Source organism: Pelecanus crispus, chromosome 12 (genome assembly GCF_030463565.1).
Source record: "Pelecanus crispus isolate bPelCri1 chromosome 12, bPelCri1.pri, whole genome shotgun sequence".
NCBI classification, from domain to species: domain Eukaryota; kingdom Metazoa; phylum Chordata; class Aves; order Pelecaniformes; family Pelecanidae; genus Pelecanus; species Pelecanus crispus.
Genome location: NC_134654.1, coordinates 21767813 through 21791733, shown reverse-complemented (window position 1 = coordinate 21791733; position 23921 = coordinate 21767813). Strand labels below are relative to the sequence as shown.

Sequence of the window (23921 nt, the reverse complement as noted above, 5' to 3'; positions counted from 1 at the left end):
GGAAGAGAGTCTCTGGCTTGTGTTTTCTGGCAACTTAGAACTGGGTTTGTTTCTTGATCATTTAAAAAAAAAAAAAAAACCAAACGATGATGCTGCTATCTGCAAAAGGAAAGAGAAAAATCTATCAGCACCCTGAGGACCCAAGTCTGAGCTGTACTGAAAGCCTGTCAAACCAGCAAGAAGCACACAGATATTTGAGGGCTGGGAAGCCCAAACTATACAGTGGATTGGGGTGTCAGCAGCTGCAACAGTGGGGAGATCCATACTAGTGCCTTCCCTTCACCTCTCTGGTAGGCATGCAGTCCTTCAAACCAAACGAACCAAACCCTGGAAACACCATGAAACAGCAACAACTCCAACCCAGATATGCAATCTCCAAAAGTCTGAGTAAGATCTCAAGCATCTGGGGAAGGATTCCCGATGCCACTGGGCACTGCCGTCAGCCTGCTCCCACCAGGAATTGTGGTTGGTTTCCTAAAGCCTTCGAAAGGTGAAAAGTCACGACAAGCCCAAGTGTGGTTGAAAATCCCAGCTACAGGGACTCAGAAGAATCAGACCACAGTGCAGTCTGCATTCATATAGGTTATGAAACAAAACAAAGGCTTCACGTCCTGCCCAGCCACATTTGGGCTGTTGAGTAATGAACTAACGCTATTGCCACTTCTCCAAACTCTCATTGTTTCCACACGAGCAGGAATTTGCCCACACACAGAAGCACTGAGGTTACCTGGACTCCTGCTCTTCCAAGTGGGTTGAAAACAAGACCTTACATTACCCACATCTCTACCTGCTGAAGGGTTTAATCGCTCAGAGGCCCCATCTCCTACTTACAGTTCAGTATCTACAATGACATCTGGCTTCTCCAGAGTTTGCCGTCTCCTCTGGATGGCATCCACAATCTTTTTCCTGGGGCCCAGTGGGATATTGATGCTCTTCAGGTCATTGTCTGAACATAGCATGAGGGCCTCCAAGTCGATCTTTTCCTTCTTCAAGATGGAGATGAACTCAAACATGTGCAGGGAAGCCAGAAAAGTCTCCAAGGGGCTGGTGTCTGGTTCGTCATCATCATCTAAGCCCAGCTCCACCTCATCCCAGGGCAGTTCCTCTGCGTTCCTCTCCTGCAGGCTGTTGGCACTGCCAATACTATCGTTGAGACTTGGCGAGCGCTGCAGGCGGTTCCGCAATTTGACACCTACCCCATCTGCACTGTCTTCACCCAGCGTGCCAGCATCCTCCCGGCCAATCCCAAAAAGCCCGCTGCTGATGTAGTTGCGCCGGAACACCATGGTGCCCAGCCCGGGGCGGTTGAACAAGGAGTCGTGGCCAGAGTCAGTGCTGACTTCCGAGTGGGCCGAGTCCATGTGCAAGCCTGGGTCACTTATGGCACGGGAGACAGTGTCTTCATCTGTGAGGAACATGTCTCTGATATTACGCCGAGTCCACTCCTTAGGGCTGGCGTACGTGCCCTGCTTCACAAACATGACATCATTCCCCAGCTGCAGACCAGACAGAGACCGCACGCTTTTCCGCCCATCCTCATAGATCTTGAATGTCCCATCCACCTGCTTCTTCTTCTCTAGCTTCTTTTGTATTTTTGTCTTTCCCTTGGCTGTGCCATGGATGGTGGCTTGTGAGTATGGCAGGGAAGTCACCATAGACATGTGTTGGAACTTCTTGCTTAAGGTGCTACTTGAATAGCTGGAGAAGCTCATGGTATCTGAATTATCCGACATCTCCTTTCTGTACCGTTTCTCCATCCTTTCATGGTGTTTCTTCTGCAGCTTCACACAGTCCTTAATCCTCCGCTCCGCGTCCCGAAAGGCCTTGTCCTTCAGTTTGCTCACCAGCTTGGGGTTGAGGCTGCTCTGCTTGGCAGCAATAGAGTCCAAGTATCGCACACACTCCATGTGCCCCTTCATGGCTGCCATGTCCAGCGGGGTGTGGTAGTCGTTGTCCAGGCACCAGATGTTGGCCCCAAAAGAGATCAGGAAGGAAAGGCAGTTCAGGTGACCATTGGCTGCTGCCAGGTGGAGAGGAGTATTCCCCCAGATGTCACATTTGTCTGGATCGCCCCTAGACAGCAAGAAAACCAACATGTTAGCACACAGGTCATGACTGGCAGACTCTACTGAGGTATTCCCAGTTGTACAGGGGCAAATCAGCACCATGAACTGCTGCCTCCTCAAAATATGAAGCCACATGCCTCCAGCCCCAACAGCTTAATTTTAAGGGGGTCTTCTGGAGGGGCGTACCGCTGACATGGAATCACATGACACGCAAGTCTGTGATTATTCCCATAACTTGAATTTAGCTCTCGGGAGACAATATTCCTGCATCAAACTGAGTTTTGGAGGGAGTCAAGCCAGATTCTGAATAGCCCAGAACTGAGATATGGAGCTGATTCTAGCTCAGCTTGTTAAAAAATTTCAAATCTCAATCATCCTATTAAATACTAGTCAGATTCAATATTCAAATATCGGCTTCATTCAGATTCCATGGAGAGACATCCCAAAATACCTCTCCATACACTACATCCTGTGTGGGACACCATGTGTTCCCACCATGATGGTAGCACCAGCATGAAACGGCCATCCTCAGCATTGGTTCTGAAACCCACCAGCTGCTGCACCTTCCCACCCTCCTGTTCATTGGTGCCCAGGGGAATTCGGGGCACAAGAGGGCACGTAGTCAGTAGAGAGTAAGAGCAAAGTTGCTGGCATTGGCCTCAGGGTTGGGGTTTTGTGGGGGGTTTTGCTGTACCACACTTGGTTTCGATTGCATGGCTTGAAGTGCATTGGTATTAGCACATCCTGAGAATCCAGTTTCAGAGAAAGTGGAGATTAGGTTTCTACACTCCTCAAGAGCTGGAGACTCGACTAATGCCATTAGCATCTCTTCTCACACCGTGCCAGACCCTACCACAGCAAGGTGCTGACGGGGCACAACTGCTTGCCCACAACTCCTGCCTCCCATGACAGGATGGACACAAACCTAGGACTGAAGAGAAGTCTGTCCTCCTGACATTCCTCTGTATTTATGACCTGCTGAAACAAGAGATAGTTCACACCCCTGCTGGCACCAGCCTCTGCCCAAGCGCGTGTGCTAATGATATGCAGCCAGCAGCAGTATCTGTCAACAAGGTGCTCTCCCTTCGTGCATATGGATAAGGCAAAACCTTTTATTAATGCTGCGCAGCTCCACCACCCTCAAGAGCAACTCCCTCCGGGCAGCAGGGCTCTGGCATTGCTCTGGCTCAGCACAGCTCCTGCCTGTTTCCACACCACCCTTTCAATGAGTTCTAGAGGAACTGGGCACTGTCCCTCTGCCACAAGGACCCCAGCTCCCCAAGCCTTGGTGACAACAGGAGTCTGGAACGCGAATGCACACTTGAGACCTTCAGCCTGTGTTACTTTACTCCTTGCTACTTTAGGACCTGTGTTGACAAGAGCTGGGAGCAGCAGAACCCAGAACTCTCTCCCAACCCCCACATGCTCTGTGCTTGTCTCACTTGAAAGAGTCTGAAAACTACTTTAGAGAAAGAGCACAGAGATCACAGGAGCTGAGGGACTTCCTTCCCCTGCCAGCTTCGCATCTTCATTGCCCATGCACAAAACCCAGTGACAGCCTCATCCAGCACATTCACCCTCCCCTACCACAGGCAGGCTCCCTGCTGCCCGCTCCAGACCCTGCTGTTCAGGGAACAGCGGAGCCAGAGCAGAGCCACCTGGCCAGGGTGATGTCAAGTTCGCAATCTGCAGGCTTTGCTGACATCTGAGCTATGTAATACTGAAGGGAAATGATTCTGCAGAAAGCAGAAGCAATAAAGATGGTATCCAGAGGTGAAGCTGGAAATTATTTGGGCCCAGAGCATGAGCTTCCTGGCTGTATTCCCCAAGAGCCGCTATGAGGTCCACTCAGCTTTCCCCTTGGAGCATCAGCAGTTGCTCTCCACCACACACGTATTTTCACAAAACTTGTAGAAACTTAGTAACTACAACCTTGAGCCTGCTGGCAAATTCAGCAAGAGTTAGCCAAAAAGGCTCAAAACTGTGTAAGGGCCAAAAAGACCCACAAAAACTGCAGGACTTCTGTACCCAAAGCCTTCAACATCTCTCATAGAAGCACAGAAAGGCTTCAAAGATGGGTGACAGGGAGGAGAAGGGCAGGAGATCACAGGACTGAGGAGCCAGGAGGCCAGCAGAAGGAGAGGAGGAAGCTGCCGGTACTCTGGCAATGCCAAGTTTCCAGGAGCAGTAACTCCCCAGCCCTTGCCTCTACCCTCATAGTGACATGTCCAGGCTGGGAAATTCATGGGGAGGCTAAATATTTAATGAATTGCAAGGGAGGAGTAAATTATTGATTGAGCTGGATTAAAGAGCCAGTGAAACTGGAACTGCTGGCGCTGGCGGTGGGACTCCAGCACGCAAAGCATTGTTTGTTTGTTTACGTGTGCTCTGAATGGGCACATGTGTGCCCAACATGTGCGGGCAGATGAGCCAGGGCACTATGTGGGTCCCAACATGTATGTGGACTCACGATTTGGGCAGTGACTTAGCAGCAGACTCACCAGAAACAATCTTGCTCCCCAAGCCGAGTGTATGGATACTCGATCCATACAGTACATCTCAGAGCCCATTCTCATGTCTGTGTGGTTTGGGTGGCAAAAAGTAAAGCCAGGGAGGTCTTGGGGGCTTCATATTTGAAGGTCTACTTTCCTCATGCTTTTTACCACCTTGGAGAGTAAGTTAGGGGAAAGAGCATCAAAACCAGCTTTCCCTGGACATTTCCACTGTCTAGAAACAAAAGTATTAGAGCAAAATTAGGTCTCTAGGTCCCTTTGCCCTATAAATGTCTGCCGCAGGCGCTAGAAGTGCATCAGAAGGAAAGAAGAATGGCGACTTGCAAAGCAGAGGTGTTTGATCCAGCACAGATAATAAACGCGAGGCCTTCCCTCTGGCGGGTGTCTGAGCAAAACTTCACCTCCAGGGCGCTGCACACGAGGAGATGCTGACTGCAGGGTCCACTAAGTGGGAACGTATTTTAATAACAGGTGTGAAGTGCAGCGCTTCTCAACTTCAAAGCGTTTTCGAGTGCTGAGTCAACTCCTGTAATAATCATTATTAAAAACGCTGCTAATTGAGCCCCTTAGGTGGACATGTGCATCTCCTGAGTCATTGCGTTTGCACCGTGACATGCACACTCACTCCCTTCCTGCCGGTTTTTCCCCTCCACTTCTCCCATAGGATCCCAATTAGCCAGGGAATCAACCAGCACTTACATACGTCCTTCCCTGCTGCACGTGTGAAGTTCCTCTGATAGCAATGGGCTGGCTCACCCCCTAGCTCATAGGTGTGCGTGAAGGATTGGGCCCTCGGACCAGGAGCCAGCTGGGTGCAGAGTATCTCTGGCTTCCACAAAACGCTTTGGATATAGGAAGAGGAAAAAAACCCACCAGCTTCAGCATAGCCAGTCAGGCCAATGACTCAAACAAAGCCCAGAAATGAGCAGAAAAGATAAGTTTTTGGACCCAGAGCAGACCCTTGGGTCCTGTATCCCAAGCTTTGTCCAGGTGGTGGTAGATCAAGGATTCAGCTTTTCTCCAAGTTCAGATCCCCCAAAATCCAGCACAGATGCTGCAGGTGAGGTTCATCTCAGGGCGCTCTGCCTCTCGTACCAGCAAAAAGCCAGGCTAGCAGTTATTGTTACTGGTGATTACTAATACTGGCTGTACTGTGGTAGTGCCTAGGGGCACATCTACTGGCTCAGCACTTTGCCATGCCCAGATCTCATGCTGACTCCCAAGCAGCCCGCTCAAGAGCCGGAAGCGACGAAGCTGCGACAGTGCTCCACCCTGTTCCTTCACCTTCCTGGCAGGTCATCACCCAGGGAAAGGTCCCCACCAACACAGCCACACTGCTCCTGGCACCCACGTGGCTGTCAGCCCTGTGGCGTGCAGAGGATGCACATCACCTTCACGTGCCTTGCTGCAATCTCCTCTGCACCCCTGCCCCAGCCGGGGTGATGTGACTCCCTCGAGCAGCCTGGCTGATGTCAGGAGCCATCTCATCCCCTGCAACACACTGCTGAGCCACTTGCACCCCTCTGCCATTAACATCCAAAGCATCCGTGACCCCCATTTTTGTAAGAAGAGAAACTGAGGCACACCTCTGCAAAGAAACGCTGGGTGACAAAGCTGACTGCGGACCTGTCTAGCAGACACATCCTCACCTCTCCTGTGGTCCATTCCAAGGCAAGAAAGTCCTGGCTGTTCCCAGCCAAGGCCCCCAGACCCATGGTTAACTGGAGCTGGACTGATGCCTGCCACCGCCACAGCAGTTCATAATGAACAACACTGAAGAATTACTGCCCCTGAAAAGCTGCAATACTAAATGCCAGTTAGCCTGCCTTTTCCCAGCCATCATGTTAATTGAGTTTGCTTCCCTTGCTGGAGCCCAGCCAGGAGGAAGAAAAAGGCTTTTTGTGTTGCAAACAAGAAGGATGAGCGACTGCTGATCCCTCCATCCCAAGCCCTCTCTCCATCCCCATGCAAAGGTGGCACAGAGGCACAGACGCATCACCGGCTGTTATGGACAGAGCGATAAGCCTGCTTCGTTACTCCTTCTGTGTGAGTTGAGACAATGACCTTTCCTCAAGGATCCCCCAAAGGATTTATTATACTTTCTTTTCCCCTCCCCATTTCAGCCCTACACCACAATCTGCTGAACGCACAGGCATATGAATGAGGCTCCTTCACTGATGACAGAGCCTAGGTAATCTAAGTGTCCATCAGCCTGGCCTGCAGCGGGGGACGATGATCAGAACCATGATTTTTGTCCTTAGCAGGCCCCCTCCCTCACCACGCCGCTCAGCACAGCCCTGCTTTCTCAGGGTGCCTCTGGCTGGCCTCGCTCCGACGTTTCGTAACAGCCTAGCCCCAGCACTCAATCTCCCAGCTTGTCTGGGCACCAGTACCACTGCCTAGCGCTGGCAAGGAGGATTCAGTGTTTCTTGCTGCCCCAAGGCTCCCCCATCACCCCCTGTTCCTTGGCATCCCCCTGCAACCCAGTCAGAGGCTAACCAGCCCCCTCGGACCCTGAGGCTGCCTCCCACCCCATTCTTGCACGAAGCCAGCCCAGCCCTGAAGCCTCCGCTCCCCCAGGCACTGCTCCATGCTGCAGTCCCACACTCTCCTGTCTCGCAGTGCAGGGCTCTCTGTGCTGAATGAGGAATATTTTGACAGCAGAGGCCAGAGAGAAATGCCCTGACATTTTGGGACACTCAGGGGTCTTCCCTCTTGCCTCCCAATTGTTATAGTGCAGGTGTAATAGTAACATATCCAACACAGAACTAAGTTTCATCTCTGAACAAGACTTAAATACCATTGCACATCGTCCTAAGCACTAGCAGAAAATTACAGGGTCTGCCCACGGGCTCTCCTGGGTCCTGCATGATTCCCCCTCTCTGTCACCCCTGTCCCCAGGCTGGGGCTCTCCTGCCTTCGCACTGAGCTGAGCGGCCAGGCAAGGAGGCTTTGCTGATCTCTGCGTGGTCCTGGGTGAGGATCCGACACATGGAGATGAACACACAGATGTAAATACATCCTGCAGCTCTACAGACATATGCTTTGCTCCACCATCCATCACATAAAGGGCACTGGGCTTTTGCCAGGCTATTTTCCCTGTCAGGAACAAATGTATATTAGGCTGTTAATTAAACAGCAGCCAAGCTGCACTCAGACATGATTGAGCCCACAGGGACCTCTTAATCCAATATGAATTTATAAAAGGGGCCCCTCCATGGAAAAGCAGCCCTTGGGCTCGTGGAGGGGCAGAAACTGCTGGCTTGGATGTGTGGATCAGCAGGGCAGGCAGCAGCATGCAGGGTGTCCTGCGACGGAGGCAGGCAATATAAGGAGATATAATGATATAAAGAGATACAAGGTCAGTCTGAAAGGATCATGCCATGGATGAACACCCCACAGCATGGGCCTTTCGGACTGACTTTTTGGCCATCAAAGGATCTTTGGAACCATTTCTAACTTCAGGGTCTCATCCCCAGAGCTCCTGCCCTTGTCTTTCTGGCCCTGGGTGGTGATTCCCCTCCCGACAGGAGCTCAGAGCAGGTTTCTGCCGGGCGCAGTCTCTGCTGGGAGGTACACAATAAGTCACACAGCCCCCACCCAGGGACGCATCATGGGGCTCTCAGCCCAGGAGCATCTCAGGATGTACCACTCAGAGCAATGTCTTGCTCTCTCCCCTCCGGACTCAGAAATCATCTTTTCCTGAGCACAGTCCTATTGCACCAGGCACTCAAGGACTTTTTCTGTACACAGCCTTTCTGACCCCAGGATCTGAAAAGAAAATGTTTTACCACAGAAGAACAGTGATGTGCATGGGAGCTCTGCCTGTAAGTACAGCTGGCCGGGGCCAGGGGAGACGGCAGAAGGTTTTGCATAAGCAGACCACAGTATCAGGAGATGCTGAGAGCCCAGGAACAGGCACAGCAGAGACATGGCGGATGGGGTATGAGAGCTGCAAATGCAGAAGATCCCTGCTGGTAGCCCCACGGAGCCCCAACCCAACTTGGAGCAGCAAAACCCTTCCAAGGAGGCACAATGTACATCTAGGCTGCCAATCCCAGCACTATTCCTCAATATTAGAAAGAAAGAAATCAAAAGCAGTGGCACCACCAATCTCTCAGCACAAGGCAGAGGCCACCCCGCCTTGGATGCCTTTAGATGAGGTGCTCAGAAAAGCAACCGGAGTGGGAAGAAAGCACCGGGACGTGCTCCCTCGGGAGGTTGGTAAGAACAGGAGAGCCACATACTGCTCAGGAAGGAACTAGGTATGGCAGCTCTTGCCTTAGCACAGACCTTCTCATACGGTTCCCCCAACACCAAGATGCAGAGCCCTCCAGCCTGACAAGCCTCCTCAATCCCACTCGCCTCTCTCCACCACATCCATGCTTAAGGAGCCAGAGACCCTCAGGTTTGGCAGTCCAGGATAAGGGAACAAGAGACACCTCAGCACTGAGCAGTCCCACAGGGGAGACTGGGGTCAAAGAAATCTGCTCTTGGGGAACCTGCTCCTGGATTTCGTGGGCTCCCAGTGCACGACAGGCTGCCCAGGGGTCACATATTCAGACCTCACTTTTGGTAAAACAGAGAAGTGTCATCTGCTGCCAGCTGGCACTGCACACATCTCTCTATGCGAGCATTTCCTGGGGCAGAAGGAGCAGTTATTTTCTCTGCCCCCTCATTTAAAAGGGCTTTTTTTTGTGGCAGTGACCCGATGTGCTACACTTCAGCTCTGCCTGTCTTTACAGGACCTGACTGCAAAAGCACTTGCAGGGTTGTGGGGGTGGGGAGCAGCCCCACCTGAGGAGCTGTAAGCAGGGTTTGGGGCAGCAGCAGAGTCACGGGGTGGTTATAGGGTCAGAGGAGCTGGGAAAACACAGAGCAGTTATCAGGAGCGTTGGATTAGACTCAAAGCACTACAAAGAGAGAAAAATAACAGAGGGGAGGATGGGGTGCTGGTGGTGTTATGGACAGAAGCCATTATTTTGTGGGGCACCTGCACCCATGCTGACCTGTGAGCAGGGAAGGGGGAAAGATGGGCTTCGAGCTGCTCTGTTCCCCGGGAACAGCACCGTGCATTTGCCAATGCTCACCCTCTGCTGACAATGAGGCGCAGGGCGTCCAGGTTGCCGTGGTAGGCGGCCCATAGGGTCGGGGTCATGCCATCCTCATCTGGTGAGTTGAGGTCCTTCTTGGTGGCTTCCTTCAGGAGGTCCAGGTAGCCATCCCGGGCTGCTCGGTGGTACTGGTCGTTCATGGTGCATGGGTGCCTGGTGGGGCTCAGAGGATGAGCATGGACGTGGGGAAGGGGGAGCTGCCAGGAGGGCCCAGCTCGCCTCGCGCAGCACTGGCTGCTGTACCAGGACACCTGAGAAGTCCTGGCTGGGGAGGCAGGAGCTCCTGCAAGCCCAGCCACAGCCAGCCAGGCTCTCCAGTGCTTCCCCTGGGTCCTAAGCATCCTCCGGCCCTGACAGCTCCTCGCAACAAACCTTTCACGCACCAGCTCCACGGCACATTAAAATCTCCAATTAAGCAGTCTCGCTGCATTAGGCTTAGCCAAGCTCTGTGGACACAGGGTCATGCAGTGAGAGCTCACCAGGGTCTACATATCCCCTGAGCAAAGCAGGCTGCCAGAAAGGCTCAGGGGCCATATCCTGCCCGATACCCCTGCCTGTCCCTCACTGTAGCCACCCCATCTTGAGTGAGGACCAGCAGAGCCCCGGGGCAGAGCCGCAGGAGGAAGTGTGGACTGATGAAGCGCGAGCCCCACTGCCCCCCACTCGCAGCCCCGTCAGAGCAGGGCAGCAGCAGGGACCTGTGGGGATGCTCCTGCTCACTGCAGAGAGAGCCAAGAGCAGTTTGGCGACTTCCCCAGTTTCACAGCAACACCAGGGGTGTTCACAGCTCAGTTTTCCGGTTTTAAAAAAAAAAAAAAGAAAATACCCCTAGTGTCACTAGGAAGACAACAGCAGACCCAGTCACCATCCCTGTTCCCCCACTACCCTGCCTGTGTCCACAGGACTGTGTTTTCTAGGGAATCACATAACAAACTGCACAACAGGAATCTCTGATAACCCAAAACTGTGATAACTCACACAGGCTGGAAAAATTCCCTTCCTCACCCATTCTCCCTCTTCAGAGGCCAAAAGAACCCCAAAAGCAAACCCGCTCCTGTCTGTGGCTCAGTACTTCTACCATGATGTGCACAAGGGGCAGTGTCTGGCTTCCAGTGTCTTCTATGCTGACACAGAATTTCTGGCTGTGGTGAGCCCTGCGGGCAGCTGGATGGTCCCAGGCAATGCCTCCAGTGCAGGATTCCTGGGCCCCAGGTACCCTCTGCCATCAGGAGAGATGGAGCTGAGCTTGGACGTTGACCAAAGCACATGGCTGTCACAGCATATTGTGCCCGATGGTGAGTTGTATCCCTTGGGACACGCTGTCACAGAGGAGGAATTTCCTGCTCCTCGCTTGTGCATTTTGCCTGTTGTGTCCAGGCTCCCCAGAGATCTCTAGGCCGTCTGCCACCATGGCCCTGGGACAGCGCAGCCACAGGGCAGATGGGTTTGGAGAAGGGAAAGGCAGACCCAGCAGATGGGTGAGAAAGGGGGAAAAGAGTGGAAAAACGGGAAAGACTGAAAGACAGCATCAGAGAGGGCTGGAAGGTAACGAGCAGAGAGGAGGAAAAACAGAGAGAAATGCCCCAAGACAGGAGGGTGGCCCTAAAGTAGTCCCAGGTGCACCCACACAAGCTGCAGTGATTAACCCCTGGGTGACCAACACGGACTCACTGTCCCGGGGACACCTGTAAGTGTGCACTTAGCACAAGCGCGGGGACCACCTCCTGCACAGTTTGCAGATCGGCAGATTCCGACTCAGCCTCCCCGGGCAAGTCCTGACAGGGTGTACTAAACATCGAGGTATTTGGCCCTGGGATCCTTCAAGGTGAAAAGGAGCATAGTAACATCTGCAATTCATTACCAAGGTTATTTAATGATTCTTGTATTATTACTAATTAAGATTGTTATGCTGTAGGGTGGCTCCCAGTGGGGACTGGGAGCATTGCCCAGGGCAGTAAATGCTCTTCCCTCTGTTGCTGGCTGTTAAGGACAAAAGAGGGAGGATAAATCAGTGCATTAGCCCAGGGGGACTCTGAACCTCTAGCCTCTGCAAAACATCACCATATCAGGTCAGATTCACCGCATGGGTATCTGGGCTTCCCCTGGAAAAGGCTACAGACTGAGAGAAGATCAACGGCTCACCCCAAAAAGGAACCCCTAAGGATCAGCAGAGGCCAGGCAGGGCAGATCCAGCACTGCTTGTGGCAGCACAGAAAAGACATGCGAAGGTCTCCCTGGGCTGCAGAGTAGATCCTGAGCTCTCCTTCACCACTCCACATAGTTCAGTTTGATGTTGTCCCTGTAGTGCTGCAAGAAGGAGCACAGTGGTGAGCAGGCAGGAGTGGGACTGCAAAATGCACAGCAAACTGCCCCATCTCTGTGCCCACCCCAGAGCAGACAAGCGGCAGGGACATCTCCAAAAGAGGCATCTTCATCAAGGAATAAAACTTGTCCCCATCCACTCAGAACTGCCCTAGGTCCCCTTATCTCCCCCACCAAAATGTAACAGCTGGGGTAAAAGAGATCTTGAGCAGAAGCTCTTCCCTCACCTGGCAAATGCTTAAATCCCACCTGCGCCGTGGTTTGTAACATGGCTTCTTTCTCCTTGGAAGGAGAGAAGTTAAGCTTCTGAGAGCCAGAGAAAGGTGATCCCACCCTGAAAAGTCAAAGGCAGTGCGTCAGCAAAGGGGAACATGGATTTCAGTCCCCAAATCCTGCCCCGTTCCAGTACTAAACCTTCCTCATTGTTGGCACCAAGGGTGCGAAAAGATTGAGCTGCCCTTGGCACTGAATAGATACAAATTTCTTCCTTTTCCTCAAAAACATTCCAGGCATAGAGCACACTGATGGAAATAGTACAGGGTGAGGCACAGTATTTACTGTGCTCAGTTAACCAGAAAGCCAAGCCCAAAACCATCAGCAAAGATAAGTTCATCACCTAAACAGTCTTCTCCCAAGGGAAGAGATCTCATGCCTGCAAGTAGATAGGTTTGATGGGTGGCTTTGCAGTATGGTGACCATGACCCTGCAACCGAGCGGTCTGTGCCATGCTTAGCAGTGTTGTCACCTCATGCCCTCCCCAGGTAAATAACCCTTATCTCCTCATCTCTCTCCTGCTTCCCCAAAATCAGCTATTGCACAAAATGGATCACATGACTTTCTCTGAGAAGCCCATGAAGCGCTGCTGTCAGCTCCAGACATGGTATAAATCACAGAGACATCCCAACAAGTATAAATTCTTTGGCTGACCAAGCTGCAACAACGGGGAAACTTCTCCAACAGCCTGGCAAGAGCAGAGATTTGGATTCCAGGCAGCAAAACAGGTTGGTGGATTGGCTTGCTTTGAATAGTTAATTTGCTTTGTTTCAGGCTTTTCATTGAGAATCAATGAAGTCCCAAGCTTGGCACAGGCAAGGAGCTTTAGAGGGAGTGACAGGAGAATTAGCTCACATCCTTCTTGCAGGGACTGGTATAAACCACGATATGACGTTCCAAAGACTCCCAGGGCTTTCTTACCTTTCAGTGGCCTGTCCCTCAGCCAAGAAGTATGACATTTTCTCGGAATGTTTAGTGGCTGACATTTAGAAATCAAACCATGTTTGCCCCAGGATATTTGATCCTGTGAGCACTTTTCTGGTGCTTTTCCAGTATCTTGCATCAATAAACACCTAAATGTTGTGTGACAAATTAGTCATGCTTTGTTAAACTGTCGTGGGACCTCCCCAAGCAAAAGCATCTTAAGCAAGAACACAGCCTTCAGGGAACCGGGAAGAGAAAGGTTTAAAATGAGCTCATCCCTCTTTTTGCGCTCCTTGTCTCAGCCTTCCCCATTCCTCTGATACGTCCTCTCTTCCTCATCACGTGTCCTGCTTTGGTCCATCCCTGGACTATTCAAAATGAAGTGACGCCTCTCATTCATGGGGCTCTCCTCCCAACAGCATTAACCCTCAGCTAAGGCATTAGCTGAACCATGACTGAAGAGCCCGTGCAGAAGGACAGCGAGATCAGACACCCCAACTCCAGCATGGGCTGTGGACACAAGGATGACAAAGCCAGCCTGGCTTCAAGCCAGATAGCATCTTTCAGCCACCAGCCTCATCAGCCCTCTTCCACTCCTGCCTCCAAGGAAGTGTGGAAAAAGGGTGGCCGCATGTTCTCCATTCTGCTGGCTGTGCACTTAGCCCTGCTGGCCTGCACACTAGTGAGCAGTGGGGCTTTTGAGAAGATTGCCGTGCATGATTACGATGTCTTCTTCCTGCTGACTGTGATGATGCTGATAGTCATCATATGGATCATCTTCTACCTCGTCGGCACGTCCCGGTGCCCAGATGCTATCCTCTGCAAAGACTCCCATGCTGGGCCCATCTGGCTGAGAGGTAGGAGCTCTTGAAGGGCTAGGGCTGGAGGTGAGATGCAGGGTGGACAGTTCATGGGGGTATCAGTTATTACAAGGGAAAGAGCAACAATCTGGGGCGCAGTCTCCTCCTCCTCCTATGCTGGGGCATGGCACCATGCCCTGCTTCAGAAGGTTAGCTCCTAGTCCCTCCACTGGTTTCACTGCCAGGTCTCCCTTTATCCGGACGGGCTCTTGGTACTTTACACCAGGTTCCTTCCCAGCCTTGCCATTGCTCTTGCAAGAGTGGTTAGCCCCAGTCAGTGTACAGGGTTGACTGAAAATCCCTTCCAACCAAAATTATTGTATAATTCTGTTGGTGCCAAGAAAATTTGGGTGCTGGGAAAGGAAAAAACAGGGGTAGAAGTAGCGCCTCTCCATGGCAATAGCTCCTCCTCTTCCTCTCATCTATCTGCCTTAGCCCACATGTGCATACATCTGTCCAACCACAGATACTTTGGTTCCTCAACAGGTGGCCTGATCTTATTTGGCATTTTCAGCCTTGTCATGGATGTGTTCAAAATAGGATATTACTCGAGCTTCTACAGCTGCCTGTCTGCAATCAAAATAATTTACCCCATTGTGCAAGCAATATTCGTGATCGTCCAGGTGAGATGGTTGTGATCTGTCTCTGGGAGGTGTAGAGAGACAGAGCCACCAGCGGAAGGAGCTCTGATCTCATGGACATAGTTCAACTCCTGCTGCAGCAAATGCAAGTGGCTTAACTCAGCCCCCACCCAGCCTGCATCATCTCCCTCCAACCACAACAGCTTCCAGCTGTAGCAACTCACTTTAAGGCTTTGATTTAAACTTGTTCCCATCCTGTGACATTTTGGCTTATGCCAGGATGTCTTGTCACAAACTCTAAGCAGCCCCCATCCAGCCAGGTCTCCTTTCCCATGAAGAACAGAGAGGAAGGAGGACAGTCAGGGCAGGGACTGCCTTGCAGTTTGAAGTCCTACACAGAAGACCACCTGCTCTGGGACAATACCAAGGAGGAAAGAGGTCAGATAAGGACAATTTAGACAGGAACAGTGGCTGACCATGGGCAGAGTAATGGCAGTGGGACAGGTCAGGAGGAGCAAAGAAAGAACAGACCACATCTAGCAAATGGCCAGGATTAAGGGCTAGTAGGCTGGGCCCAAGCAAAAGAGGCTCCAGCTTGCTTTCTGCTGAGCAGGGAGATCCCTACTTCAGAATGATGTGATTTACTTTCTTGCTTTGTTGGAAATAACAACTTCTTTTCTTGCCCCTGCCAGACGTACTTCCTGTGGATCTCTGCCAAAGACTGCGTCCACGTACACCTGAATGTTACCAGGTGAGCAATGCTGCTCTTTGAATCCCACCGGCCCAGAGGACCTGGGCTGCCACAAACCTGCTGCACTGTCTCACACAGCTAAGATGCAACAAAGGGGATAATCCCATCTCCCTTAATGCTGGCCAAAACTAAACCTGCTCAGTCTCCAGCTAGCCTTAGATCCCAGCTCAAGCAGTTGAGGTTCATGACCTGTGGATCTAGCAGGCTTGGGATTCAATTCAAGAATACAAGCATTACTCAGAGCAGATTATTATTAAACAAATAATTAGCATTAAAGAAAATGATTCATAGCTGGCTTTTGCTTCCCTGGTGTCCTAGTTTTGGCTGGGATAGAGTTAATTTTCTTCCTAGTAGCTGACATTGTGCTGTGTTTTGGATTTAGTATGAGAATAACCTTGATAACACACTGATGTTGTAGTTGCTGCTAAGTAGTGCTCACTCTAGTCAAGGACTTTTTCAGCTTCCCATGCTCTGCCAGGTGCACAAGAAGCTGGGAGGGGGCACAGCCAAGACAGCCGACCCAAAGTGGCCAAAGGGCTATTCCATACCATGTGACATCATGCTCAGTATAGAAAGTGGGGGGAGCTGGCTGGGGGGCAGCGATCACTGCTCGGGGACTGGCTGGGCATCGGTCAGCAGGTGGTGAGCAGCTGCATCACTTGGTTTTTTTTCCCCTGGGTTTTGTTCCTCCTCTTGTAGTTTTCCTTTTCACCATTTTATTATTATTATTATTATTATTATTATTATTATTACTACTACTACTATTATTATTTTATTTCAATTATTAAACTGTTCCTATCTCAACCCATGAATTTTCTTACTTTTACCCTTCTGATTCTTTCCCCCATCCCACCAGGGGGGAGGGCAAGCAAGTGGCAGTGTGGTGCTTAGTTGGCAGCTGGGGTTAAACCACAACACCTGGGGAAGACAACAATGCAGTGGGCAAGCCTCAAGCAAAAACAAGATCTTGTCCACTTTTGAAAGACTGGATCTACTGGAGACCAATCCAGACCTATTAATCTATTCACTATTGAGCAGTTCTTCCAAAACCAGCAGGGGGAATCAGGCCTTCCTAATTCTCATGAGCACAGACAAAAAATAGGATGAGAGCGAGAGCAGCAAAGCAAGGGTCAGGATTTCCAGCCTTGACCACTAGAGTCCTTGCATCACTTCAGGCAGCTCCCACAGTCCCTCTGAGCACATGCGCATCTGTAACACGGATGGGAGCAATATAGCTTAGAGCCATTGGTTTAATCTCGTGAACCTTCTCCTTCTTCTGCAGGTGTGGTTTGATGCTAACACTGACTACAAACTTAGCAGTGTGGATGTCAGCAGTGACGGATGAGTCTGTTCACAAAGCACATTCAAAGTTGAAGAAGAACGTGACAGATGAAATCTTCAGATGGCTCCTGAAAGGTAATCTGCCCATTTGTGAAGCCATCTGGTCCAGGGAGGGAGCCCATAAGGTAGGAATTGTTCTGCAAGTCAGGTTTTATCCCTTTTCAGAAGGCCTGTCTAGAGCTGAATGTTCCTTTAACAGAGCTGGTATATTAAAAGCCAGGTCTTAACGTTCATTTCTTAACCTGTATCACAGAGGAGTCAGAAAGGTGGAAGGCCCTGTACAAATGGTATGGGAATGAGGAAGGGATGGAAAAAGAGAGATTTAACCTGCTACCTAACTTCTTCAGAAAGAACATGAGCACCAGAAAACTGAGGTTGAAGTATCCTTGTTTTCAAAGTGGTCACATATTCTTCTGTCCTTGGTCTTGTTGTTCACTGACCCTAAGTATCCAGTTCTTCAGGGCTGCTAACAAGTGCTGGCTCGTTGTTTTAATACCACTGCATCTATGTGTTTTTATCTTGTTTCAGTGGGAATGAGAAGTAGCTCAGCTGAAGAATGCAATTGCAACAGCCAAATCTGCCAGATCTTCAAGAACGGCTACTTTTGGCTGTACCCCTTTAACATTGAGTACAGTCTCTTTGCCTCTGCCATGGTCTATGTCATGTGGAAGAACGTTGGACGCTTCATAGACCACCACTCCCACCACATCCACCACCTGAAGTTCAGGCTTTTCCGAAGGACCTTCTTTGTAGGCATTGTGTTGGGCCTCATCATTCTGGTGAGTGGTTTGGGAGTCCTTATTCTGTATGAGGTGCAGGTAAATTCCAGCACTGAATCCAGTAAGAAGAGTCAAGCACTCACCATGTACTACATCTTCAACATTGTTTGTCTGGGCATGATGTCTCTTGTCTGCATTGGTGGCTCTGTCATCTACCGGTTTGACAAGAGAGACATGGATCGGCACAAGAACCCAACCAGGACCCTGGATGTGGCCCTACTGATGGGTGCAGCCTTGGGGCAGTATGCTATTTCTTACTACTCCATTGTGGCTATTGTAGCCAGCACACCAAGGGACGCTATCAGCGCACTCAACCTCACCTATGCCCTCCTAATGATTGCTCAGCACACCTTCCAGAACATCTTCATTATCGAAGGCCTTCATCGGCAACCCCCCAAGGAAGACCACAAGCATGATTCTCACCAGAAGGATCTCTATGGACTCACCTTTGTCAACATCAATGCAGTGTCCCTCCGTGTGCCCGACAGTGGCAGCACCTTGGCCCCTAGCACTGCCTCTGGCACTGAAGCCACCCATCCTTCTGACCTCGTGCGGTCCCTCACCGCCCCCAAGAAGATGAACTGGAGGAGGAAGTTCTTGAGGGAGATCTCCATGTTCCTCCTGCTAAGCAATATCATAGTGAGTACATGCAGAGAGAAGAGTTTGTCAGGGTGGGGGAGAGAGAAGCAAGCACAAGGGAGAAGTATCTGTGAAGGAAAGGATGTAGCCCATGAAAAAACAGGCCTTTCTGTGCCTCCACTATACAGAGAGTATAGTTACTTATACTTGTATGTGTGCAGAGCTGTGATTCCCTTGTCATTTAAAAGCAAGAGCAACTGCCCTGAAGTTAAGACATTTTAGCCTACACCAATAGACCTGTCCCTTATCACCAGAATTTCAGACAATAAAATTGGTGGGCACAAGAGAAGAATCAGTTTCAGTATTTTTATTGGGTATTAGCAGACATGTAGAATAGCTTATTAAAAGCAATAAAATACATTACACCCTTCCCCTTTCCCCTTACACCCCCAAAGAAAGGGCATAAAGTGACAAATACCTGACGTGAAGTCTTGGTTTTCTTGAGAAATTGCAGCACGTGTCTTCTCAAAACCCATGGCCTAGGAGCCCAAATGCTGATCCCAGTTGCTGTGAGGAGAAAGTGGTCACTGGACAACTTCAGTTGGGGTTTCCACTTTCACGAGTAGCCAGGGGACCGCAGTTGCCTGCAAAAGAAACATAGGATTACAGCTGCACCTCCAAAGAAGCCAAGCACGTTATGTCTCTAGAGAACCTCCAAATCCCTAGCTAGTCAGTCACATCATGTCCTCAAACTGATTTTTACACATAATCTCAAAGAGAATGAGCTCACAGCCTCCGTGCAACCAGATATACATGCTGGCTGGGCTTCTGAGCAAAACGTACATGACCAAGCCTGGGGAGACCAAGCTGCTGCCAGCTCAGCCCTACCCATGCTTTCTCCATCCAAAGAGTTTGAACAGGCCAGGTTCATGCTAACACACAACATGCTCAAGTTCTTCCCCTGGTGAAGTGCTTCAGCGCTTGGTTCAAGCCTGTCTCTGAGCACAAATCAAAGCTGGTCTTGGGATACAGCACTAGATCATACTTGATCTTAGTGTAAACACAGGCTCCTGGCATAGGTCCCATGCTCAGAAGGTCACTCTTTTCCCATCTCTCGGTAGCCGTGATTGCAAGTGCTTGCTGTACCGCACACCTTTCTCACTGCAATGTTATTTTCCCGTTTCCTCAACAGCTCTGGATCATGCCAGCCTTTGGTGCCCGGCCCCAGTTTGACAATGACACAGAACTGAACTTCTATGGCGATTCCATGTGGCCGGCCATTGTGGACATTTGCCTGCCCTTTGGGATCTTCTACCGAATGCATGCAGTGGCCAGTTTGCTGGAGGTCTACATCATGTCCTAAAGAACTCTCTCACAAGGAAGATGAGATCGTCCATAACCAATCTGCCTTCTTCCTACCCCAGGGCTGGGAGACTGCTCAGATGTCCCGAGGGGTCCCCAGCACTGCCTGAATCATGTCCCCTTGCAGTGTTGAGGCATTTATGAACTGTCAGTGAAGATCATCCAAACATAGTCCAGATTTTATTTTTGCTACTTGTGTGTGGATGTGCATGTGTGTGTCTGAAGTACTTAAAAGAAAAAAAGATAAAAAAAGGAAGGTGTCCAGAGTAGGATCATGGTAATTACCCTGGGTTCATACAGAGACTCACCTTCCTTCTTAAAAGCCTGCTTACTCCATGCCACTGATGTACTCCCCAGCAGGTGCTCGGCACCCTTGGACAGTCAGTGCCTGCCTGCACACAGAGACCTTGTGGGTATGGGGGGGCTAACGCAGGCGTGGAAGGCAAAGAAAGGGAAACCACTTCAACTTCTGGTATGGCCAGTCGGAAATCACTCCCCTGCAGAGATGTGAAAAACAAACCGGTGACTACCAAAGGCTTTGGGAAACATTTTAATCTTTCCTCTCTGTATTGCCTGTTTATATTGGCCCTCTTGACCCTTCCCTGTAACAGCCCCTCCTGTTTTCCTTCCTCTCCAGGGAGGCATCACTGCTGCCAAGCAGGTTTGCTTACTGCAGCCTCCTCTTCCCAAGGGGCAGGTCGTCTCTACAGGAGAGATGTGCACGTGGTCCTGGGCTGGCCCTGATATGGGATTGCTCTAAGCACACTTTTTTCCCCAGTTTTCCTGAATCAGGGCTCAAGAACCATAAGGATCATATGGGCAATACAGTCTGGGGAATGATGAAGAGATTTGTTTGTTCTTTTTTTTAATAGATAATGATTTTTTTAATACATGAACATTTTTGTATGTAAAGTTATTTATCGATTTTCACTGTAACACTGAACTGCTGAAGGGACCTTCTGTGCCCTATGACACAGAAATCAACCCAATGCCACAGCCAATTTGATCTCCCATGGCCTGAAGGGATGCTTGCGCTGCACCCTCAAGCCTGTGCATGCTCTGAGGCTGTGAGCGCAGCCCCAGTGCACATAGCAGTGGGGCCCCGACACAGGTTTCTGGGTGCCTGCAGCTCTCCATGAACCACTGTATGATTGAGGGGGCTTTCAGAGCAGGACTTGTGGGCTGCAGGAGGTAGAAATGGGCACCTCTGCCATACCCAGAGTCCAAGGAGAGCCTCAGAAAGCCCACACTGCCAGGCTGAGAGGGCGCATGCCAAAATGGCACAGCTGAGCTTTGTCTGTACCCTGAGACATCAGGGTTTATTGTTGCAATAAAGAACACTGCAAAGGTGGCAGAAATCATCAAGCCTTTTCCTATGGACCTGTGTGCATCTGCCAAAGGAAAAAAAAAAAAAAAATTGAAATCATGATACTTGAAATCGAGTGATGCAATTTTCCACCTGATGACCCAGACTGCCAGCCTGGGCTCACGCATTTTGAACCACCTTTCCCCTCCCAAACCTAGATCACCAAACCAGAAGGGACCGGTGCCTCTGGCTGGTCTGATACCAGCCTGCCTGTCAGCAGCTGCCTTCTGAGCCAGGTAGAAGATGGGGTAAACCCTGATTTCCTCTGCCCTCAGAGGACTGCACTGATCCAGCACCTCTAGGGTGGGTCAATCCTTCCCTCCCCAAGCCCAGGAGCAGCGAGGCAGCCTCTCCCAGCCCCACCAACCCGGCAAAGGCCTGGCTCTATTTTTCCCATTGATCTGGTAAAGATACAATCTCTCCCTATAAACTTTACCTTTCATAAAACAAAAGCCTTATTAATCTGTGGCTCCTGTGGTTAAAATTAAGTCAGAAAAGAGACGTGAATGGTGCACAGACGTCAGTCTTACGTACACCCCTACACATTGTTTTAGCTCAAGCTGCTGAGCTCGGACAGGGGCAGAAAGCACTTTTAATCACCTACTCTGTTCCTAGGGACACACCGGGTTTTCCTCCTACGCACTCTCGCTGGTGCGTGGTCCCAGGTTCCCAGGGCTGGGCGCACCAAGCCAGGCAGGGCAGAGTTTGAACTGCTCTTTTGCTCTGGACAGAGACCGTAGGGGCACTTCTGAGGCTAAATAAACTCAGGATGGGTGCAAGAACCCCATGACACCCCAAGCAGCATTGATACAGGCAATAATCCCACACGAACCTCTCCAGGGCACTGGGTCAGCAGGAACCACAACATCCAACCACGAGCCATCACTTTGGGATAAACCAAAATGCTCTGGGGACACCACAAGCTCTGCAAGGACCCCTTGCTAAGCTGAGGCATACCCAGGCTGCAAGTGCAGGGACAGCAGGGGTTTCCAGCCAAGGGCTGTGTTCTGCTGCTGCTGTCCAGCCACCTACATGCATCTTGTGAGAGGCAGCAGATAGGGAAACAGCCATCAGTGAACCCTACCTATATACCCAAGAAAGGGGACAGAGGGGAAAGTGAACACCCACAAGTCCAAAAAGCAAAAAAAACCCAGAAACCCAAACCCTAAGAAAGCTCTGCATGCATACATGGGCCCTGCTGCATGCTCAAGGATTGTCTACTAGAAGGTGTCAGCTTGTGGTCAGTTAATGTGCAAAGGGATGATCTCCAAGGCTGATAGAGATCAGCCAAATGTCCCTGGGCAACTCCTCGGTGCAGCCAGCATCCCAGGTGTGTCACCCAAACCCAGGTGCGCCCCCGGAGCAGGCATTGCGGCATCCTAGTTGCGTGGATCCATGCCCTTCCCTTGGACTCCACGCTGCCAGGCGATGCAGCCGACTGATGCTGGCTGCTCCATCACTGCTCCTTCACTATGGACCAGGACACACCTCCTCACAGCCCCTCACAGAGGGGGACATCTCTCCCTGATGGAGAGTTTTATGGAAAGGGAGAACACCCCAAATGCAGAGTACCCGAGTAACGTGAAGGGGTCCCACTTAGTCCTTTGTATACACATCCTTGTGACAGATCCCAGCAGAAAAGCACTGCTGTTAGCTCCATCTTCCAGACCTGGCAGGAGGGAAACTGAGGCACGGGAGCTGGGTGAACAGAAAGCCTATATCAGAGCAGAGAATGAGGCTGGGCCCCAAGGCCACTGGTAGCATGCTGTTGACTGCTCCTGCCATTACATCAATTACAGAGCAGAGATCAGATCCACATTAGGGGATGGGGAATGGGGACAATGCTGTGCCTCGGGGTGGCTGTTTAAATGGCAGCTGTTGCAAATGAACAGCTACAGGAAAGTAAAGGGCTGTTCTGGGGCCCTCACATCTTGCCAGGGGCTTCCAGTCTTGCTGGCTTTGGTATAAAAGCCACCTTGGTCTGCCAAGGAGCTGAGGACCTGCTGTGCTGCAGGGGTTTGGTGGGAGCACTGAACCCCACTGATAAAAATCACTCATCAAGGGATGCCAGGGTTAAAAGCCCAGCTCTGGCTGAGCTCAAGGATCTGCAGATCCAGCCCTAGGACTTTAGCCACTTCATGATTGCCAAAAAGGTCCTGATCTAGACCTTGGCCTGAGGCACACAGTGCCAGAGCCAGCAAGGGAGAGCAGCAGGAAGGGAAAGAGCCAAAGAGCAGGGGAAATCACTGCTCAGAAAAAAGCAGGGAAGGCCATAGCCAAGGCCAGAGCTGAGTCATCATCCCACTGCTACCAGTGTTTTGCATCCCCTCCTCTGCTTCTTAATCATCTGTTATTTGAGGGCAACTTCTGTTTTATTAGGGAAAGCCTTTTATCTGGGTGATTTGCTCTGAGGTGTGTCAGGGACAGAGGAAGAATCCAGGTTAACTATTACCTGCCAATGCAGTAGCTTGAAAGTGGATGCATTGAGGAGGTCACAAGGCTGGAGACGAGGAATGGATCTGCAGCACAAGGCAAGGCACAGCCTGTGGGCAAGACCAGCTCTGGGATGCACTGGGAGCCAGGGCTGGAGTTGTTGTTGATGGAGGCACTTCCCAGTACCCAAGGCGGTGGTCCTTGCCAGCAAGGAGCAACTCAACATCAGCAGGAGGTCGAAGCAACCCACACCAACGGCCAGCAGGGAAAACGCAGAGCCGGGCTTCACGAGTGGAGCCAGCACATACCTACAAAGCCCATCTGCTTCCACAGCAAGGAGATGGAGCTGGGGTGGTGCAGCACCCTCATCCACATTGATGCTGCTGCTTTTGCAGTCACCCCTAAAAGGCGCTTACTCACCAGCCCCACAGGAGACGTCACTGGTGTGGTTATCAGCAGAGAAGGAAGGGTGTGGGCCAGCCGTGGAGTCACGAGGCGCACAGCGTTCCTCAGGCAGCCTTTGGGCAAACATGGCAGCTGCACACAAACCTCCTTCCTCCCCAGGTCCTGTTTACAGATCCGCTTGGCCCAGCCTGGGTGTTATTACTGCTAAGTGCACAGATAATGCCACTAATAAGCACACTGCTGATAGCAGAG

The 23921-nt window shown here is 50.9% G+C and overlaps 2 protein-coding genes across 2 annotated transcripts; one reads left to right on the top strand and one right to left on the bottom strand.

Moving 5' to 3' along the window:
- Positions 1–827: 827 nt before the first annotated feature.
- On the bottom strand, positions 828–9833 carry USH1G (USH1 protein network component sans). The gene is made up of 2 exons (XM_009491191.2): positions 9670–9833; positions 828–2073 (listed from the first exon to the last, which is right to left on the bottom strand). Exons 1-2 carry the CDS (start codon positions 9831–9833, stop codon positions 828–830), a joined length of 1410 nt encoding a protein of 469 aa, XP_009489466.1.
- A 3830-nt stretch (positions 9834–13663) lies between these two features.
- OTOP2 (otopetrin 2) lies at positions 13664–19466 on the top strand. Its single transcript, XM_075720075.1, has 6 exons — positions 13664–14069; positions 14559–14695; positions 15346–15404; positions 16687–16820; positions 17274–18163; positions 19296–19466. The coding sequence occupies exons 1-6, from the start codon at positions 13664–13666 to the stop codon at positions 19464–19466; spliced, it is 1797 nt and encodes a 598-aa protein (XP_075576190.1).
- Positions 19467–23921: the final 4455 nt, after the last annotated feature.

Bases quoted from the DNA above. Each gene is read 5' to 3' on its own strand.
- USH1G (XM_009491191.2), bottom strand. From the start codon at position 9,833: ATGAACGACCAGTACCACCGAGCAGCCCGGGATGGCTACCTGGACCTC. The intron at 2,074-9,669 runs GTGAGCATTGGC...CTTGCTGTCTAG, and splicing joins CGCCTCATTGTCAGCAGAGG to GGGCGATCCAGACAAATGTG.
- OTOP2 (XM_075720075.1), top strand. From the start codon at position 13,664: ATGACTGAAGAGCCCGTGCAGAAGGACAGCGAGATCAGACACCCCAAC. The intron at 14,070-14,558 runs GTAGGAGCTCTT...GTTCCTCAACAG, and splicing joins TGGGCCCATCTGGCTGAGAG to GTGGCCTGATCTTATTTGGC. The intron at 18,164-19,295 runs GTGAGTACATGC...TTTCCTCAACAG, and splicing joins TCCTGCTAAGCAATATCATA to CTCTGGATCATGCCAGCCTT.